Below are 17,183 nucleotides of genomic sequence, written 5' to 3'. Positions count from 1 at the left end.
CATATACAGAAAACAGCCAGAAGCGGTGCTGTGGCTCAAGTGGCAGAGTGCTAGCCTTGAGCGGGAAGAAGCCAGGGACAGTGCTCAGGCCCTGAGTCCAAGGCCCAGGACTGGCCAAAAAAAAAAAAAAAAAAATCAGTTTGCCAAATATTCAAGTTAAATTATGATACATACAAACAATAGATATGGAGTATATAAATACAGGAAAATCATCATTATATGTTAAGACAGCAATATAATGCCAGGTGCTGGTGCTTCCTGCCTGTTATCCTAGCTACTTGGGAGGCTGACATTGAGAGGATTGTGGTTTGAGGCCAGCCTGGGAAAGAAAAGTTTGTAGACCTTCTGAACCAATAGCTGGATGCAGTGGTGTACACAGTACATCACCGTTTGAAGTTAGCTTGGGTGGACAAGACTAAGGAGAAATGAAGTGTGGTGGTACATGCCTGTCATCCCAGCTATAGAGGGAAGCATATATAGGAGAATTGTGGTCCAGGAGTTGATCTGGGGGGGGGGGGGGGAGGAGACCCAAAAGCAAGATTTGGATAAAGAAGCAGTTGGAGTTAACTATATGATGTTATAATGTTATTGAACTGAGGTGAATGGGTTGGAATTCGTTCCACTTAGAATGCTCAGGACCTAGTGGGTAATATAATAAGCCGCTATTGATTGGTTTTTTGTTGGGTTTTTTTTTTTACTGTGTGTCTTTTGTGTGTTCCTTATAGGTGATTGGTCTTTTGGATGTCTTCACGCCTGCAAGGTCTCTGGAGGAATTCAATGACGTGTGAGTAATCTCCTGCATCTGCTTCTTTAGCTGGAGGATGATTAGCAGCCCATGTCTGTTCATAAACCAGTTCACTGTTTACAGGCTTTAGAAGGTTATTTATTCCTATTATTCAGCTTTGGTGGGGATGTAGGACAGATGGGGACCAGAGGGTAGATCACCAGAGGGTAGTAATTCATCACAGCAGGCACATGGTGCCTTATTCAGTGAGTAAGTGCTGAGTCTTTGCAAAAATTCCATGGAGCTGGCTGCTGATAGCTCACACCTATAAGCCTAGCAGCTTAGGAAGCTGAGATCTGAGGATTCTGGTTCAAAGCCAGCCCAGGCAGGAACATCTGTGAGACTCTTATTTCCAGTTAACTACCAAAAAAACTGATTTTGTGGGTCAAAGAGCTAATCTTGAGCAAAAAGAGCTCAAGGACAGTGCCCAGGCCCCAAGTTCAAGCTGCACAACCATGGACAAGAGAGTACTAACCTAGCTTTTAAGGTCTGAAGAATGAATTAGAGCCCATCATGTTTCCAGTAGGAGCTCTGACCTGAGTTTTCACAGTGGCTCAGAACACTGGCTCATGTGGATTTCCTTCCCCCAGCCTTCTTGTCATACATTCTCCCTTCTCAGCTGAAATGCTTTAGGCCCTGTTCCTTAACCTGTTTTGTTCTCAGTGGATTTTGCCATCACAATTGTGGCTACTTTCTGTGTTAGAGCAGTGTTTGTTGTCTTCTCAGCTTAGTCATTGGCACTTGGAACTGTCATGGGCTTGCGAGTGTTGTGAGCAGATGAATGTAAGAATCATCTGAGACAGGGCAGGTACAGAGTGCTAAGGGGCCCTGTAGCCTTGGGAGCCACCTACCCCAGACATGGGGTATCTATCAGAGAAGGCCATGCAAAAAATAATGTCTACTGAGCTTGAAGTGAATACTGGGCAAGTTCAACCAGTGGCCAACAGTGAGCTGCGAGCAGAGGTGAATGGAGCTTGGATAAGAGATGTACATGACGAAAGATGAAGCTGGAGAGGGGAGAGGCTGGGTTATTTGGGGCTTTATAAGCTAAGCCTTAGTAAAGAGGTCCTCGGAGAAAGGAGATCAAAGCATCCAGGGCACTGAGGGAGGGACTGGGAAAGGGATGAAAGGCTTTGCTTTATGTGGTAAAACTTAGCTACAACTCTCTCCCTGCTTCCTCTCCCCTTACCCGCTCCGTACCATAATGTGCAGGAAGATTGAATTTTAGCAGAGGCAGTTTCCCCTGGATCCTTATTAACATACCGGGAAATGTTTTGAATTAGCATACCAAGTCTGAAATAGACTCATGTCTTTTCCAGGAACTAAAGTGTAGATGGCAATGCTCCTGAGCACTAATATCTGATCTCAGTTTTCTTTTGCTTTCAATTCTTGACATTTGAGTGAGTCTAATATTAACTCGACTTTGTCAATGGCCTCGATGGCTTACAGAGGTTTGCATATCACATTTCTCATTTGACATCGAAGCCTTGTGAAGTAGGTATTATTATGTCTTATTTTCAGATGAGGAAACAGAGGTTGGAAGAGACAGGTCTAATTACATACTAATACATACAAAATTGCATCCATCCCAGGTCACTTTGGCTCTATATCTTATTTCTTACCTCATTTTTCTTGAGTAAATGCTGTGTGAGATTCTGTGAGATGCAAAGGCAAAGTGTGTCTGTGTCTTCTAGTTGCTTCTGGTCTCATTAAAAAGATGAAGCACAAATGCTTACTTAAGATAGCTGGTGGGCAGCACGTCTGTGGCTCTCTGGTACCCTAGTTACTCAGGAGGCTGAGATCTGAGGTCAAGGTTCGAAGCCAACCCAATGGAAAGATAAAGAACCTTTGAGGCCTAGCTTAGCATTTAAGTCCTTGGAGAAGTTTTTCCTACTTTGCTCCTTCCTTGGTCCCTGTAGGGACCACCACCTGTGTGTACTCCCCAACTCTTGATGGCCCCAGTGTAGCTCTGTTCATGCCCTAGTATGTACACTTTCCTCTTATCTAAATGGTACCTCCCTTTTCCTCATCACATCCCCAGTGCCCATCACCAAATACTTGTGGATGGAGTGATTGAGGGAGTGAATAGCCATGTGCTGTTCCTGTGTAAGTGGCTGGTGACTTGGTATCTGATGACCTGCTCTGTTTGCTTTTAACTGGCCTGTAGACTGTGATAGAGCAGCATCCAGTTCAGCCGATGCTGGTAATGTAGATTGCGAGCATCTTTTAACAATATCCACTTCAAATGAGAATAGTTTGTTGTGAAATAAGCTTGCTAGAGCCTGCTTGATGACAGGAGTGGATCTCCTACCCCAACATTAGAACAATCTGGTCTTACCAGATAAGATCTTGGGCATCCACCTTGTCAATAAAATACATTGCCACCTTGTCCTGAGTCATTTCATCCTGTGGTAGTTGAGTGTCTTATTATCTGTCAGAAAATTGCTCTAGGAACTCTAGGTACTACACAGGGTAAGACATAGCTCCATCCCCCACACACATTGTACGTGGAGATGATAATTAACATAAACAGGGAAATGATATAGTATGTTGGCAATCAGTGCTGTAGCAAAGGGTACAACAGGGAAAGGAAATTAAGAGTATAAGGGCCAGCAGGGAGATGCAATTTTAAATGCAGTGGTAAAGATAGGCAAAGGCCTTACAGCATGCAGCAGAGGTTGGAACATGCTGTGTTGGAACTAGCAAATAAATAGGCTAGTTGTGGAGCTGAGCGAAAGCAGGGGAGAAAAGTAGATGGTGAAGTTGGGGTAGGGTCCTAGATTAATACAATCCAGGACTTTATAGGATGTTGAAAGGATTTTTTTTTAAAATTTAAGTCTAAGTGAAATGGGGGGAGGGCTTTTAGGGAAATCAATGACATGATCTGATTTTTACTGGGTGTTTTTGGTTCTGGGGCTTGAAGTCAGGGCCTGGGTACTGTCCCTGAGATTTTCCACTCAAGGCTGTGCTCTACCACTTATGCCACAACGTTATTTCTACTTTAGTGGTTAATTGGAGATAAGTGTTGCACGGACGGACTCTCCTGCCCAGGCTGGTTTTAAATCTTGATCCTGAGATCTCAGCTTCCTGAGTAGCTAGAGTTACAAGTGTGAGCCACCAGAACCTCGCTTTGATTTTCACTTTTTGAAAGAAGTGTTCTGGCTGAACATGGGTGGCTCATGCCTATAATCCTAGGTTGAGATCTGAGGATCACAGTTCTAAGCCAGCCCAGGCAGGAAAGCCTGTGAAACTCCTGTCTCCAATAAGCTATTCAGAAAAGGCTGGAAGTAGCACTGTGGCTTAAGTGATGGAGTACTAATCTTGAGCAAAAGAATCTCAGGGACATTACCCAGGCCCTGAGTTCAACTCCCAGGACAGACACAAAAAAAAAAAAAAAAGAAAAGAAAAATTTCTCTAACCTTGGGGCCCATGACTCATGCTTGTAGTCTCAGCTGTTTCAAAGGTGGAGGCAAGAGAACTTAAGAGTTTAAGGTAGCTCAGGTAAAGTTAGGAAGACCCTCAAAAACAAAATAGAAGCCGGGCACCGGTGGTTCACACCTGTAAATCTTAGCCACTCAGGAGGCTGAGATCTGAGCATCACAGTTTGAAGGCAGCCTGGGCAGGAAAGTCAGTAAACTACTCAGAAAAAGCCACAAGTGGCTCTGTGGCTCAAGTGGTAGAGCACTAGCCATGAGTGAATAAAGCTCAGGGACAGTGCCCAGGTCCTGAGTTCAAGTTCCACAATGACAATGACCACCACTACCAACAACAACAAAATAGAATCCAGGCGCCAATAGCTCACACCTGTAATCTTAGCTACTCAAGAGTCGGAGATCTGAGGATTGAGGTTCAAAGCCAACCTGGGCAAGAAAGAACATAAGACTCTTGACTCCAATAAACCAGAAAAAAGCCAAAAGTGGAGCTGTGGCTCAAGTGGTAGAATGCCAGCTTTGGAGGAAAGAGCCCAGGCCCTTAGGCCCTGAGTTCATGCCCCAAGACTGACACAAAACAAAACAGAATTCATGGCAGGCTCTTGGGCAGAGTCACCACTGTGACTTTATTAGAAAATGCCTTGATGAAAACATGTTTCTCAGGCTGGGAATATGGCTTACTGGTAGAGTGTTTGCCTAGTATGCATGAAGCCCTGGGTTTGATTCCTCAAGCTCAAGGGATAGAGTGATAGCCTTAAGCAAAAAGGAAGCCAGGGACTGTGCTCAGGCCCGGAGGCCCAAGCCCCAGGACTGCCCTCCCCTCAAAAAACATTATGATTCTCTGGGACTGGGAATGTGGCTTAGTGGTAGAGTGCTTGCCTAGTATGCATGAGGCCCTGAGTTTGATTCCTCGGTACCACATAAATAAATGAATGAATGAAAGAGCGAATTTAAAACAAAATGAAACAAAAAACACCCATGGTTCTCAAATAATCAAATTTACTTTCTTTTCTTTTCTTTCTTTCTTTCTTTCTTTTTTTTTTTTTTTTTTTTTTTGCCAGTCCTGGGCCTTGGACTCAGGGCCTGAGCACTGTCCCTGGCTTCTTTTTGCTCAAGGCTAGCACTCTGTCACTTGAGCCACAGCGCCACTTCTGGCCGTTTTCTATATATGTGGTGCTGGGGAATCAATCCCGGGCCTTCATGTATACAAGTCAAGCACTCTTGCCACTAGGCCATATTCCCAGCCCTCAAATTTACTTTATTTTATTTTATTTTTTATTAAATCTTATTGACAAGGTGTTGTTCAGAGAGGGTACAGTTACATAATAAGGTAATGAGTACATTTCTTGTGATACCTTACACCCTCATTTTTCTTTCCCTTCCCTAGATCAGGTAGGCGTATATACAATATTCAGTGTACCAAAATCATATACAGTAACCACATAGGGTACGCCAAAGGAAATTCAAACATAACTTTAAATGTAACGTCAAGGATAGAATCCTCCTGTGTCCTCTTAGAGTTGTTTTTGCTTATCCTCATCTTATATGATCATGTGTACATAGCTGTTGAGCTATTGTGATCCACTGATAGGTCTGTTCTAGACCTTTTTATGTTTAGTAGTTGTTTGATTTTAGATATATAATGTAAAGTCGCTGACCCAAACATGTGTAAATACCATTTGAAAACAGTTTTGTTGGAGCTGGGGATATGGCCTAGTGGCAAGAGTGCTTGCCTCGTATACATGAGGCCCTGGGTTCGATTCCCCAGCACCACATATACAGAAAATGGCCAGAAGTGGCACTGTGGCTCAAGTGGCAGATTGCTAGCCTTGAGCAAAAAGAAGCCAGGGACAGTGCTCAGGCCCTGAGTCCAAGCCCCAGGACTGGCCAAAAAAAAAAAAAAGAAAAGAAAACAGTTTTGTTGTTTTGCAGACCTGGTCTCTACTGTCCCCCACCCTCCCTAACAATCATATATCAAGGAGACCATGCCCCTTTGTTCTTTGTGTTCTAGGCTTGTCTCACTCAACATTATTTGTTCAAGTTCTGACCATTTCCCTGCGAATACCAATATTTTATCATTTCTAATCGCTATGTAGTATTTCATTGTGTATAGGTACCACATTTTTTGAATCGATTCATCTGTAGTGGGGCATCTGGGTTGTTTCCCATATTTTGGCTATTGTGAATTGTGCAGCAATAAACATGGATGTGTGTGTCTTTATGATATCCTGAGACCTGTTGTTCAGGATAGATGCCTAGGAGTGGTGTGTCTGGGTCATGGGGTATGTCTATGATGAGCTTTTTGAGGAACCTCCATACTGTTCTCCAAAGTGGTTGTACTAATTTGCACTCCCACCAAGAGTGGAGAAGGGTTCCTCTTTCCCCGCACCCCCTCCAGCATTTGTTGTTGCCTGAGTTCAGAGTTTAGGCCATTCTAACTGGAGTGAGGTGGTATCTCAGGGTTGTTTTTATTTGCATTTCCTTTACTGCCAGGGATGTTGAACATTTCCTCATGTTTCTTTGCCATTTTTATCTCTTCTCCTGTGAAGTCTCTCTTTAGCACCTTTGCCCATTTAATAATTGGTTTACTGGGTTTGGAGGGGGTTAGTTTTTTGAGTTCTCTGTAGATTCAAAGAATCAAATTTACTTTTTAACATTACCTTTAGAGTTTCTCCTTGCCTTAAACCAATGTAATCATATAAGTTTTCAAATTAGAAAATACTAAAATAAAACCTTGAGGTTATAACTAGCCTGGGTCCTGATGATCTTCACACAGTGCAGCTCTGCAGGGAAACTGTGATGGGGGGAAAAAGTTCTCAGTTCCTCTTGGAGGAAGAAGCACCTATGTTAACATTAAGAGTCAGCCTGTGTAACAGTGGTCTGGCCTTCATGTTCCCATACTGGGTAATATAGTAATGAATAGGTTGAGGCATTATGAAAGTCTAGGGTTTCTGGGGTGAACCTGTTGGACTTGAATGCAATCATTCCTCATCTCCCCGTGTAAGGAAGTATTAATAAGTAGTACCACACCCATGAGAGTTCTTTGGTGCCTCCTCCTGCTTCCTTCAAGGCAGACGCAGGAATATTGTCAATGAACCAGTATGCTTTTATTAGTCACTTAGGGGGAAAGGGAGAATGGTAGCTTGAAAATCTACATGTAACTCTTGTTTTAGAACCTATAGCACAGCAGGTTTACAAGGGAACTAAAATATAATGATGGATTAAAAAAATAACATACTTTATTATGGCTATGTAATAATTACTTATACTGTATATTTCTCTTACAAGAATTAACTTTTTTTTTTTTACAGTCTTGGAGATTGAACTCAGGGCTTGGGCACTGTCCCTGTGCTTCTGTTGCTCAAGGCTAGTGCTTTACTACCGGAGACATAGCTTTTTCTGAGTAATTTATTGGAGATAAGAGTCTCATGGGCTTTCCTGCCCAGGCTGACTTCGAACTGCAATCCTGAGTAGCTAAGATTATAGGCATGGGCCACCAGTGCCCAAAGCTTCTGTCTTTTTTGATAGTTAATTGGAAATAAGAGTTTCACAAGCTTTCCTGCCCAGACTGGTTTCAAACTTCCATCCTCAGATCTTAGCCTCCTGAGTACTTAAGATTATAGGTGTTAGCTAATAACATTTTTAAAAAGAGAACAAATCATGGCTTATATATCTTTTTTTCTTTAGGGAACCTGAGGAAAGTTAATATCTAGTAGAAATGAGTGTAAAAATGTTTAAATTAAGTGGTTAGTGATGGTTATAATAGTGGTGCCCCTCCCCAGTAAGTAGTTGTAGAGCTTTTAGGTATTATTACAATTTTGCTGAGTAGCCTTTCCCTAAACTTTTTTGGTTTTGGTCAGTAGTGAGGCTTGAACTCAGGGCCTCTGCACTGTCCCTGACTGACTCTTGCTCAAGCCTATAGCACTCTACTACTTGGAGCTATGGGGCCCCTTCTGGTTTTCTGTTTATTAATTGGAGATAAGAGTCTCACAGACTTTCCTCCTGGGCTGTCTATGGACCATGATCCTCAGATCCCAACCTCCTGAGTAGCTAGGATTATAGGCGTGAGCCCCTGGTACCCAGCTAAGAAGTTCTTGTCTTCATAAAACTTCCAAAAGTTTCCAAAGAAGGCTTGGAGCAGTGGCTCAAGCCTGTAATCCTAGCTACTTGGAAAGCAGAGATTTGGCCTCAAAGTTTGAGGCCAGCTCAGGCAAAAAATGTTTGCAAGTTGGCATCTCAACCAATGACTGGATGGTATGTGTCCAGCTACATGGGGAAGCACAAACAGGAGGCTTGTCATCCAAATTAGACCAATCATAAAGCAAAATCATATCGTAAAAGTAACCATTGCAAAAAGAGCTAGCAGAGAGACTCAAGTAATAAGAGTGCCTGTCTAACAAGCACAAGGTTCTGAGTTCAAATTCTAGTACTATCAAACACAAAAACAAACAAACAAACAAAGCTGGTGCTGGTAATCCTAGCTGGTAATCAAAGCCAGGCTATCCCAGGCAGAAAAATTCGTGGGACTCTTATCTCCAGTTAACCATCAGAAAACCGTAAATGGCACTGTGGCTCAAGTGATACAGTGCTAGTCTTCAGCTGAAATGCTCAGGGACAGATGCCCAGGTCCAGAGTTCAAGCTCCAGACAAAAAAAAAAAAAAGCTTCTGTATCACTGTGTAACTCTCCATTCACTTCTAGGTATCTGGTGACCCACCTCATGGGGGCTGATCTGAACAACATTGTAAAATGTCAGAAACTTACTGATGACCATGTTCAGTTCCTCATCTACCAGATTCTCCGAGGTCTAAAGGTACAGACAAAATCAGCAATAATGTTTAGAAACCAAATTCTCTCTTTCCCTTCCTTCTGTCTAGGGCTTAGAACAAATAAACAAAACTCAAACACTCAGAATCACAAGGAAAGAACACAATATAATGAATGGTGATCAGTCAGAGACCACAACTACCATCACAGCCAACTTTGCTTCATTGTGTTTCCCAGACTGCTTTAGCAAGTATAGGCATCTTGTTATTCTAGCCATATGTATGATGTATAAATCTCTAGGAGTTAATGATTTTTAATTATATTAAAAATTAGTAACTTTGCAATATAATGATACATCTGGTCAGTATAATGTTGAAGTGTTAACAAAATTCAAGAAGGCTAATTTAATTGTAGGAGATGAAGATAAACAGTGTCCTAAAAATCAAGCCATCTTTTAATATCTAGCAGTTTTGCATCTTTATTGAGGTTCAGACAGCCAAACAATCCTTGAAAGCTCAAATAGGCAGAGTTGAAGTGGAAATTATGGCTGTAAATGGACATAGTACTGCTAATTGTGACTGACCTTGGTTCCTACTGTGAATAGTCGTAGGTATTTATTGATTCATGAAGATGTGCTACAAATATGTTCTAGAATGTTCATAGTTGAAAGTTGAAAAGAATGCATTTGATGGACTTCTTTCTCTTTCACAGTATATACATTCAGCTGACATAATTCACAGGGTATGTATCTTGACTTCAGTTATTATTTTGGGACTATGAGGTGGGACTAGAAGAATGGCACTCAGGGCTGACAGTAGCTCACTGCCCAGCAAGCATGAGGCCCTGAGTTCAATTCCTAGTACTACCACCAAAGAAAAAATAATAACATTCAGCCAACATACTTTGGAATGTTGATCCATGCAGCTCTGCTCTTTGTTTAGATTGGTCAAAGAAAGCTATAGCTTTGTTAAAGCTTTATGTTTAGTTAAGGCTAAGTTTGCCTCTAGGCTGAAGATGGTCTAATGATGCGGATAATAAGATATATGGATCCTCACTATTACCTCTAAGGAGAGGATTGTCTTTGAGGATAAAGTCCAACCTGTCTTCTCTGTACTTGCTTCCTAGGACCTAAAACCCAGTAATCTTGCTGTGAATGAGGACTGCGAGCTAAAGGTAAGACCAGGAGAGAGACAGTGGCTATGGCTTGCTTTGCTCACAGATGATTCCTGTGACTAATCAGGACGACTTTGATTTGTCTGAAAATCCATCTTGAGGAGTAGAAGACTTACAAATGTGTTTATTTTTTTTTATTTTCATTTGTTTGTAAAATTATCTTTTAATTAGTTTTAGAAAGGGGTTTTGATTCAACATGTCAGTTTATGAATACAATGCATCTTGATCAAGGCAGACTTCAAATTTAAATCATAAACTTTTAGGTGAAACTGTGGAATTTAAGCCATAGGCTGAGTAAGCTGAAAGTGGCATTGAGTGTTTTTTTTTTTAATAAAGCTAAATTAAAAATGTAATGTAACAAAGGAAAATTATAGTCTGGATGTCAAGTAAGCACTCCCAAAGCAATAATTATTAGATTATTTAGGTTAATAAAAGGAAAAATGGCCAAAAACCACTCACTCAAATAGTTGAAAGAAGAGATAAGTGAACTATGTATGGAAGAATAAAAAGCTTTAGAGCTGTTTTGTCTCCTGCTCTTTTTTTTTTTTTTTGGCCAGTCCTGGGGCTTGGACTCAGGGCCTGAGCACTGTCCCTGGCTTCTTTTTGCTCAAGGCTAGCACTCTGCCACTTGAGCCACAGCGCCCCTTCTGGCCATTTTCTGTATATGTGGTGCCGGGGAATTGAACCCAGGGCTTGCATGTATATGAGGCAAGCACTCTTGCCACTAGGCTATATCTCCAGCCTCCTTTTTTAATCAACTTTTTTTTGTTGTTTATCTTTTTGAGATAGTGTCTTACTGTGTAGCCCTAATCCATGCTAGTCCACCACTTAAGATCCTCCTGCCTCAGCCTCCTAAATGCTGGGATTACAGGCCTACACCACCTTAACCTTTTTTTTTTTTTTTTTTTTTTTTTGGTCAGTCCTGGGGCTTGGACTCAGGGTCTTGGCACTGTTCTTGAGCTTCCTTTGCTCAAGGCTAGCACTCTACCACTTGAGCCACAGTGCCACTTCTGGCTTTTTCTGTATATATGATGCTGAGGAATTGAACCCAGGGCTTCATGTATGCGAGGCAAGCACTCTACCACTAAGCCATATTCCTAGCCCCTACTCTCTGAATCTTAGTATTTGCTTACTCCAGTATCTGATTCTCTTCTTAGATTCTAGATTTTGGACTGGCTCGGCATACTGATGATGAAATGACAGGTTACGTCGCCACCAGGTGGTACAGGGCTCCGGAGATCATGCTGAACTGGATGCATTACAACCAGACAGGTATTGCTTGCACTGCTTCCCCGGGGCCTTGTGGATTGGATGTCCCTGCTGTTGATTGGATGCATGGTTCTCAGAGGTGGTGTGGAGGAAGCATCTTCCCATGGTGCTCTTTTCAAAGACTATCAATAGAAGCTGTTTCATTTGCTCAGGCGCAGAAACAGGGCTTTTTTTTTTTTTTTTAATAGTTTTCCAACTGTCGTTTAACAGTTCAGTTTTTATATAAGTTTTTTCTTTTTTTGACAGTCCTAGGGCTTAGACTCAGGGCCTGAGCACTGTCCCTGGCTTCTTTTTGCTCTTCCAATTTGAGCTACAGCACCACTTTTGGCTTTTTCTATATATGTGGTGCTGAGGAATCAAGCCTAGGGCTTCATGTATACGAGGCCAGCACTCTTGCCACTAGGCCATATTCCCAGCCCTATTTCTTCCTTAAAAATTTTTTTTTCCTTTATTGTCAAAGTGAATTACAGAGGGTTTACAGTTTCATATGTAAGGCAGTGAGTACATTTCTAGTTCAACTTGTTACCTCCTCCTCCCTCATTTTTCCCACGCCGCCCCCTCCTTCCTTCCCCCCCCCCCTTTTTTTTCTTTTCTTTTTTATTTTTTTGTGCCAGTACTGGAGCTTGAATTCAAGGTCTCAAGCTCTTGCTTGGCTTTTTCCACTCAAGGCTAGTGCACTACCACTTTAGCCACACCTGTACTTCTGGCTGTTTTGCTGCTTCATTGGAGATGAGTTCCTTGGATTTGTTTGCTGGGGCTGTCTTTGAACTGAGAGTCTCAGGTCTCAGCTTCCTGATTAGCTAGGATTACAGGTGTGAGCCACCAACACCCGGCTTGGGTTGAATATTTCACCTACAGTTGTGGTCCCACTGTGGCCAAGTATAATAATAGTGACTATGTATGTGCTTTTATTTCTCTTTAATTTTGCCAGTGGATATTTGGTCAGTGGGATGCATAATGGCTGAGCTGTTGACTGGAAGAACGTTGTTTCCTGGTACAGACCGTATCCTTTATAAAGCTTGTGTTTCTTGTTTCTTCTGGTGTCTATGGATTTGTGTTACTTTTACTGTAGAGAAGCTCTCAATTTTTAACTTTAATAATTCATATTTTTTAATGAGGTCTTCCCTTCCTGCTGCGGTATGTGCCTTGTCAAAAAAGAGACTTCCATTTATTTTTGCAAGCTTGACAAACAAGCTTAAAATGCTGTTTGTGTGTGTGTGTGTGTGTTGTGTGTGTGTGTTGTGTGTGTTCATGAGTTTGCCAGTTCTAGATGCTGTCCCTTAGCTTTTTCACTCAAGGCTTGAGCAACAACTCCACTTCCAGCTTTTAGTCGGTTAATTGGAGATGAGTCTTAAAGATTTTCCTGCCCAACTGGCTTCAGACTGTGTTCCTCAGATTTCAGTTTTCTAAGTAGCTAGGATTATAGCCACGAGCCATTGGCATGCAGCCAAAAAACAAACAAACAAACAAAAAACCACCCCTCTATCTGTCTTTTTGTTTTTGTTTTTGTTTTTTGGCAACTCGGTCCTTTTTGGAGTAATCTTCCTGCAGCAGTTCTGAGATACAAGTGTGCTCATGAGATGCCTTATACTGCAGTGACAGGCTTAGTGGATTTGTGCAAACTCATAGAGAGCAGACACCCATCTATAAATCAAGGGTATCTTGCGGTTGAGTTTGGTTTATGTACAAAAAAGGCTGTGTTGGGTCCCTGCAGTGACATACCTGCTGACTCTTGTTGAGTTTGTTTTGTAACAACAAGTAGTAAAAGCAAGGTCACCGTGTCATGTGCTTCTGTGAGTGTGTGTGTGGTTTGTTTTCTTTTTTCCAGCACAACTCTTTCCTGGGCTAGAGCCAGTGTAGTCCCAGACTTGTTCGCTAGGTCATGGTCTAGCTCAGCCTGTACTCCCTGCTGTAGGCTTGGGAAATGTCCTCTGAACGTGGCTTGTTCCAACTCCCATCTGCTGTACTTGTAGAAGGTGTTTACGTGAGAGCCTTCACATGCGAGCCTACACTTGGCTTGGGGGATGTCTGTAAGATTCAGCTGACTGGGCTGCAAGTGGTTGGGGTTGGGCTCTTAGGAATGTCACATTTTTCTCTGTACAATCATGCTTAGATACATAAGTGCTAGTGTAATCCCAAACCCAATTAAACTCGCTGAATTGAATTCATCAGCCAGAATGTCAGTTTACTGTGATGTTATGGTATCTATCTACATGTTCTGTTCTGACTGTCTGCTGCTAGAGATCATGGACTTCCCGCAGAAACTGAAACACCTGCTTCTTAAGGAAGGCTAAGGTGTCCCTGGATATTATGAGATCCAGGCAGAGTTCAGCCATTCTTCCTCCCTACACTCACTCACTTTATTACTAACCCCCACTCCTGGATTTTAAGTTAGTTTAATGCCCAAAACATCTCCCTTGTCCTTTGTTTTATTTGCCTTATCTCTTTCCCTTAGCAGTTTGCTGTACATCTGCATTATGGTCCAAGTTGAGAGGATTAGGGGAAATTCACAGCTCCCCTTGGTTTGCCCTCCGGAGCAGACATTTTCCTGAGACTGTCCTCTGTCCCACTCTCTGCTTCCTCTTGCTCTCTGTATCTGCAGCTCTCATTTGGACAGTCACAGACATGCATGCCTGCATAGGCAGTGGTAGAGAGACAGATAATACTGCATACTACAATCATACTTTCTGGGTTTAGACTTTGCTCCTTTACTTCAGCTGCAGGTCTTTATAAGCAAGTCTAAAAATATTTATGTGTGGGCTGGGGATATAGCCTAGTGGCAAGAGTGCCTGCCTTGGTATACCCGAGTCCCTAGGTTCAATTCCCCAGCACCACATATACAGAAAACGGCCAGAAGCGGCGCTGTGGCTCAAGAGGCAGAGTGCTAGCCTTGAGCGGGAAGAAGCCAGGGACAGTGCTCAGGCCCTGAGTCCAAGGCCCAGGACTGGCCAAAAAAAAAAAAAAAAAATATATATATATATATATATATATATATATATATTTATGTGTGTATGGTTTTTGTTTTCTGGTTCCAGTCCTGGGCTTGAACTGAGGACCTGGGCACTGTCCCTAAACTCTTTAGCTCAAGGCTACCACTTGAGCCCCAGTTCCACTTCTGGTTTTTTGGTGCCTAATTTTTGTTTTGTTTTGGCCAGTCCCGGGGCTTGGACTCAGGGCTTGAGCACTGTCCCTGGCTTCTTTTTGCTCAAGGCTAGCACTCTGCCACTTGAGCCACAGTGCCACTTCTGGCCGTTTTCTGTATATGTGGTGCTGGGGAATCGAACCCAGGGCCTCATGTATACAAGGCAAGCACTCTTGCCACAAAGCCATATCCCCAGCTCCTTTGGTGCCTAATTGAAGATAAGAGTCTCACAGACTTTCCTGCCTGGGCTGGCTTTGAACTCTGATTCTTAGATCTCGGCCTCCTAAATAGCTAGGATTACAGGTCTGAGCCACTGATACCTGGCCATTTTTCAATTTCTAATTCATTAGAGTAAATTATATTCACGATGTCACACAATCTGCCTATTCTTTTTTTTTTTTTTGGCCAGTCCTGGGGCTTGAACTCAGGGCCTGGGCACTGTCCCTGAGTTTCTTTTTGTTCAAGGCTAGTACTCTACCACTTGAGCCACAGCGCCACTTCTGGCTTTTTCTGTTTATGTGGTGCTGAGGAATCGAACCCAGAGCTTCGTGCACACTAGGCAAGCACTCTACCACTAAGCCACATTCCCAGCCCTGCCTCTGCCTATTCTTATGACTACAGAGCTCGTCTATCTGGCCTAATGATAATGTTGATAAGAGTAGTTTTGTAAAGAATTCAGCTCTTGTCTAATGGACTATGTGTATCAGATGGAGGCAAGATAGAGAATATCTCTTCTGGTATACTGCTCACTTATTTCAGATGCCATCGATTTTATATGAGTTAGAAAAACATGATTTTCTCACTGTAGCCTAAGGAAGCAAGGAAGTGAGTCTCAGAACCCTATTTCATCAAATGCAGTGCTCTCTCCCAGAGATCACTGGGAGATCACTTATTGTCCTTTCCTGTGTAATCAAGTAAATTAAGCAAATTTCCTGCATGTGTAAAAGCATGCCTTGCTCTGATTTGAATTGAACTGGTGCTCCTCCTACATGGACTGGAGGACTGTGGGGACCATTGTGCTACAACCCACTTGCCTTCCACTGCTGGGCTGCTCAGGATGAAATTAGCACCCACAGTTACTCACTTCTTCTTCCCATCTCTTCCAAACTTGTTTTGAAACAGTTTAGACATGTTCCAGAACAAAGAGTAACAATGACCACCTGAGTCCACTCTACCCAGATTAAATGATGAAAGGGTGGGAAGTTGAACCAAGGCTCGTGGAGTCCCCCCTGTGGTCCTATGTCTGGGTCACTGATTATGAATACCCTTTTGCCCCCACCCCCACCCCCACCCCCGCCCCACAGTGCTGGGAATGGAATTCAAGGCCTGTGAGCAAGCACTCTATCACTAAAATAGAATTACATCCCCAGCCCTCTTCTTCATGTTTACAAGGTAATCACTCTACATACTGAAAGCACATGTCTTAATAAATGTTGGTAACTTTAGAATGTATTTTTCCAAAAAAGACTGAAGTTCTTGGGTTTATTGTCACACCTGAGGTGCCTTACTAGTGTGTGTGTGTGTGTGTGTGTGTGTGTGTGTGTGTGTGTGTGTAAGTGACTGCGAAAATAACTTTTGACAACCCAGAAGAGAAAGAAGTAGGCTGGGCTTCATTGGAGCTCGTCCTGTCTGTCTCTAGGAGCTTCTCTGCTCTGTGTGGATCTAGTTCACTGGGAGCTGCTGCTCACAGGCAGGTAGGTCCCACACCAGGTCTATTGCTCATCCTCAACTCTGGTTCATGGATGTTTCTGAGGAGTTACTCAGACACTAAAAACAACTAAAATATCCCTCTTACCTTTCCCTTTAATTATCCATTGCCCTTTTGTTTTTTCCTCCCTTACCTATTCATTCTAACTACCTTTTGCTCTTGTTACAGAGAACTTGATTTAAAAAATAATCTTCAAGCCAGTCACCAGTGACTCCTACCTGTAATCTTAGCCACTCAGGAGGCTGAGATCTGAGAATGGTGGTTCATAGCTAACCTGGGCAAACAAATCTGAAAGACTTTTATCTCCAATGAACCAGCAAAAGGCTGGCAGTGGAAATGTGGCTCATTAGAGCATTAACCTTGAGCAAAAAAGCCAAACAAGAGCACAAGTCTATGCATTTAAGCCCCAATACTGGCACACAAACATGCACACATACATGCATATTTCAGCCCAGGTTGTCATTTTCTGTACTTGTTAAAAAAAAAAAAAAAGCTCAAGGGTAGGGGGCATTATGATTCGAAATTTGACATTGTGATCATTACATTTATAGCATAGTAAATGCATCTTCTACCCGGGGGAAAAGGAGGTTACATCTGTTAGAAAGGATGGCTTGCTATAGAAATAGCTTCTTGTCATATTGCATTAAAATTTACTTTGTTCTATTTCTATTGTTGCTTGAAATTCCTCCTGGCTTGTCTGCCTGGACACATGGTTGTGGCCGTGCAGTAGCTGGTCCTGTTGGAAGACTGGCCTGTGCTTCGGTGGAAATGCACCTTTTGGAGAACATAGGGTTTGCATGCTTGGGCTTTCTTTGTTCAAATACTCTTAGCAACTAACTAGATTTCTCCTTTATGTCATGAGATAACTAATCGTCAGAACCCTGGCTGTCATACTGTTATCAACCCTGCC

At 42.6% G+C, this 17,183-nt stretch overlaps 1 protein-coding gene and 1 long non-coding RNA gene across 4 annotated transcripts in view; both read left to right on the top strand.

Moving 5' to 3' along the window:
* Mapk14 (mitogen-activated protein kinase 14) overlaps positions 1-17,183 on the top strand; it is a 55,434-nt gene that overhangs the window by 21,154 nt on the left and 17,097 nt on the right. For all 3 annotated transcript variants that reach the window (XM_048347879.1, XM_048347878.1, XM_048347880.1), the window contains 6 exons: positions 726-784; positions 8,916-9,027; positions 9,693-9,722; positions 10,107-10,154; positions 11,312-11,426; positions 12,355-12,426. In XM_048347879.1, the coding sequence (XP_048203836.1) occupies positions 726-784; positions 8,916-9,027; positions 9,693-9,722; positions 10,107-10,154; positions 11,312-11,426; positions 12,355-12,426 (436 nt within the window). The remainder of the gene's footprint in view (positions 1-725; positions 785-8,915; positions 9,028-9,692; positions 9,723-10,106; positions 10,155-11,311; positions 11,427-12,354; positions 12,427-17,183) is intronic.
* Positions 12,898-16,108, top strand: LOC125352655. Its single transcript, XR_007211201.1, has 2 exons — positions 12,898-13,231; positions 16,077-16,108. It is a non-coding gene; the product is annotated as an uncharacterized LOC125352655 (long non-coding RNA).

Source organism: Perognathus longimembris, chromosome 6 (genome assembly GCF_023159225.1).
Source record: "Perognathus longimembris pacificus isolate PPM17 chromosome 6, ASM2315922v1, whole genome shotgun sequence".
NCBI classification, from domain to species: domain Eukaryota; kingdom Metazoa; phylum Chordata; class Mammalia; order Rodentia; family Heteromyidae; genus Perognathus; species Perognathus longimembris.
The sequence above is the reverse complement of the archived record's forward strand: the minus strand, read 5'-3'. Positions and strand labels throughout refer to the sequence as shown.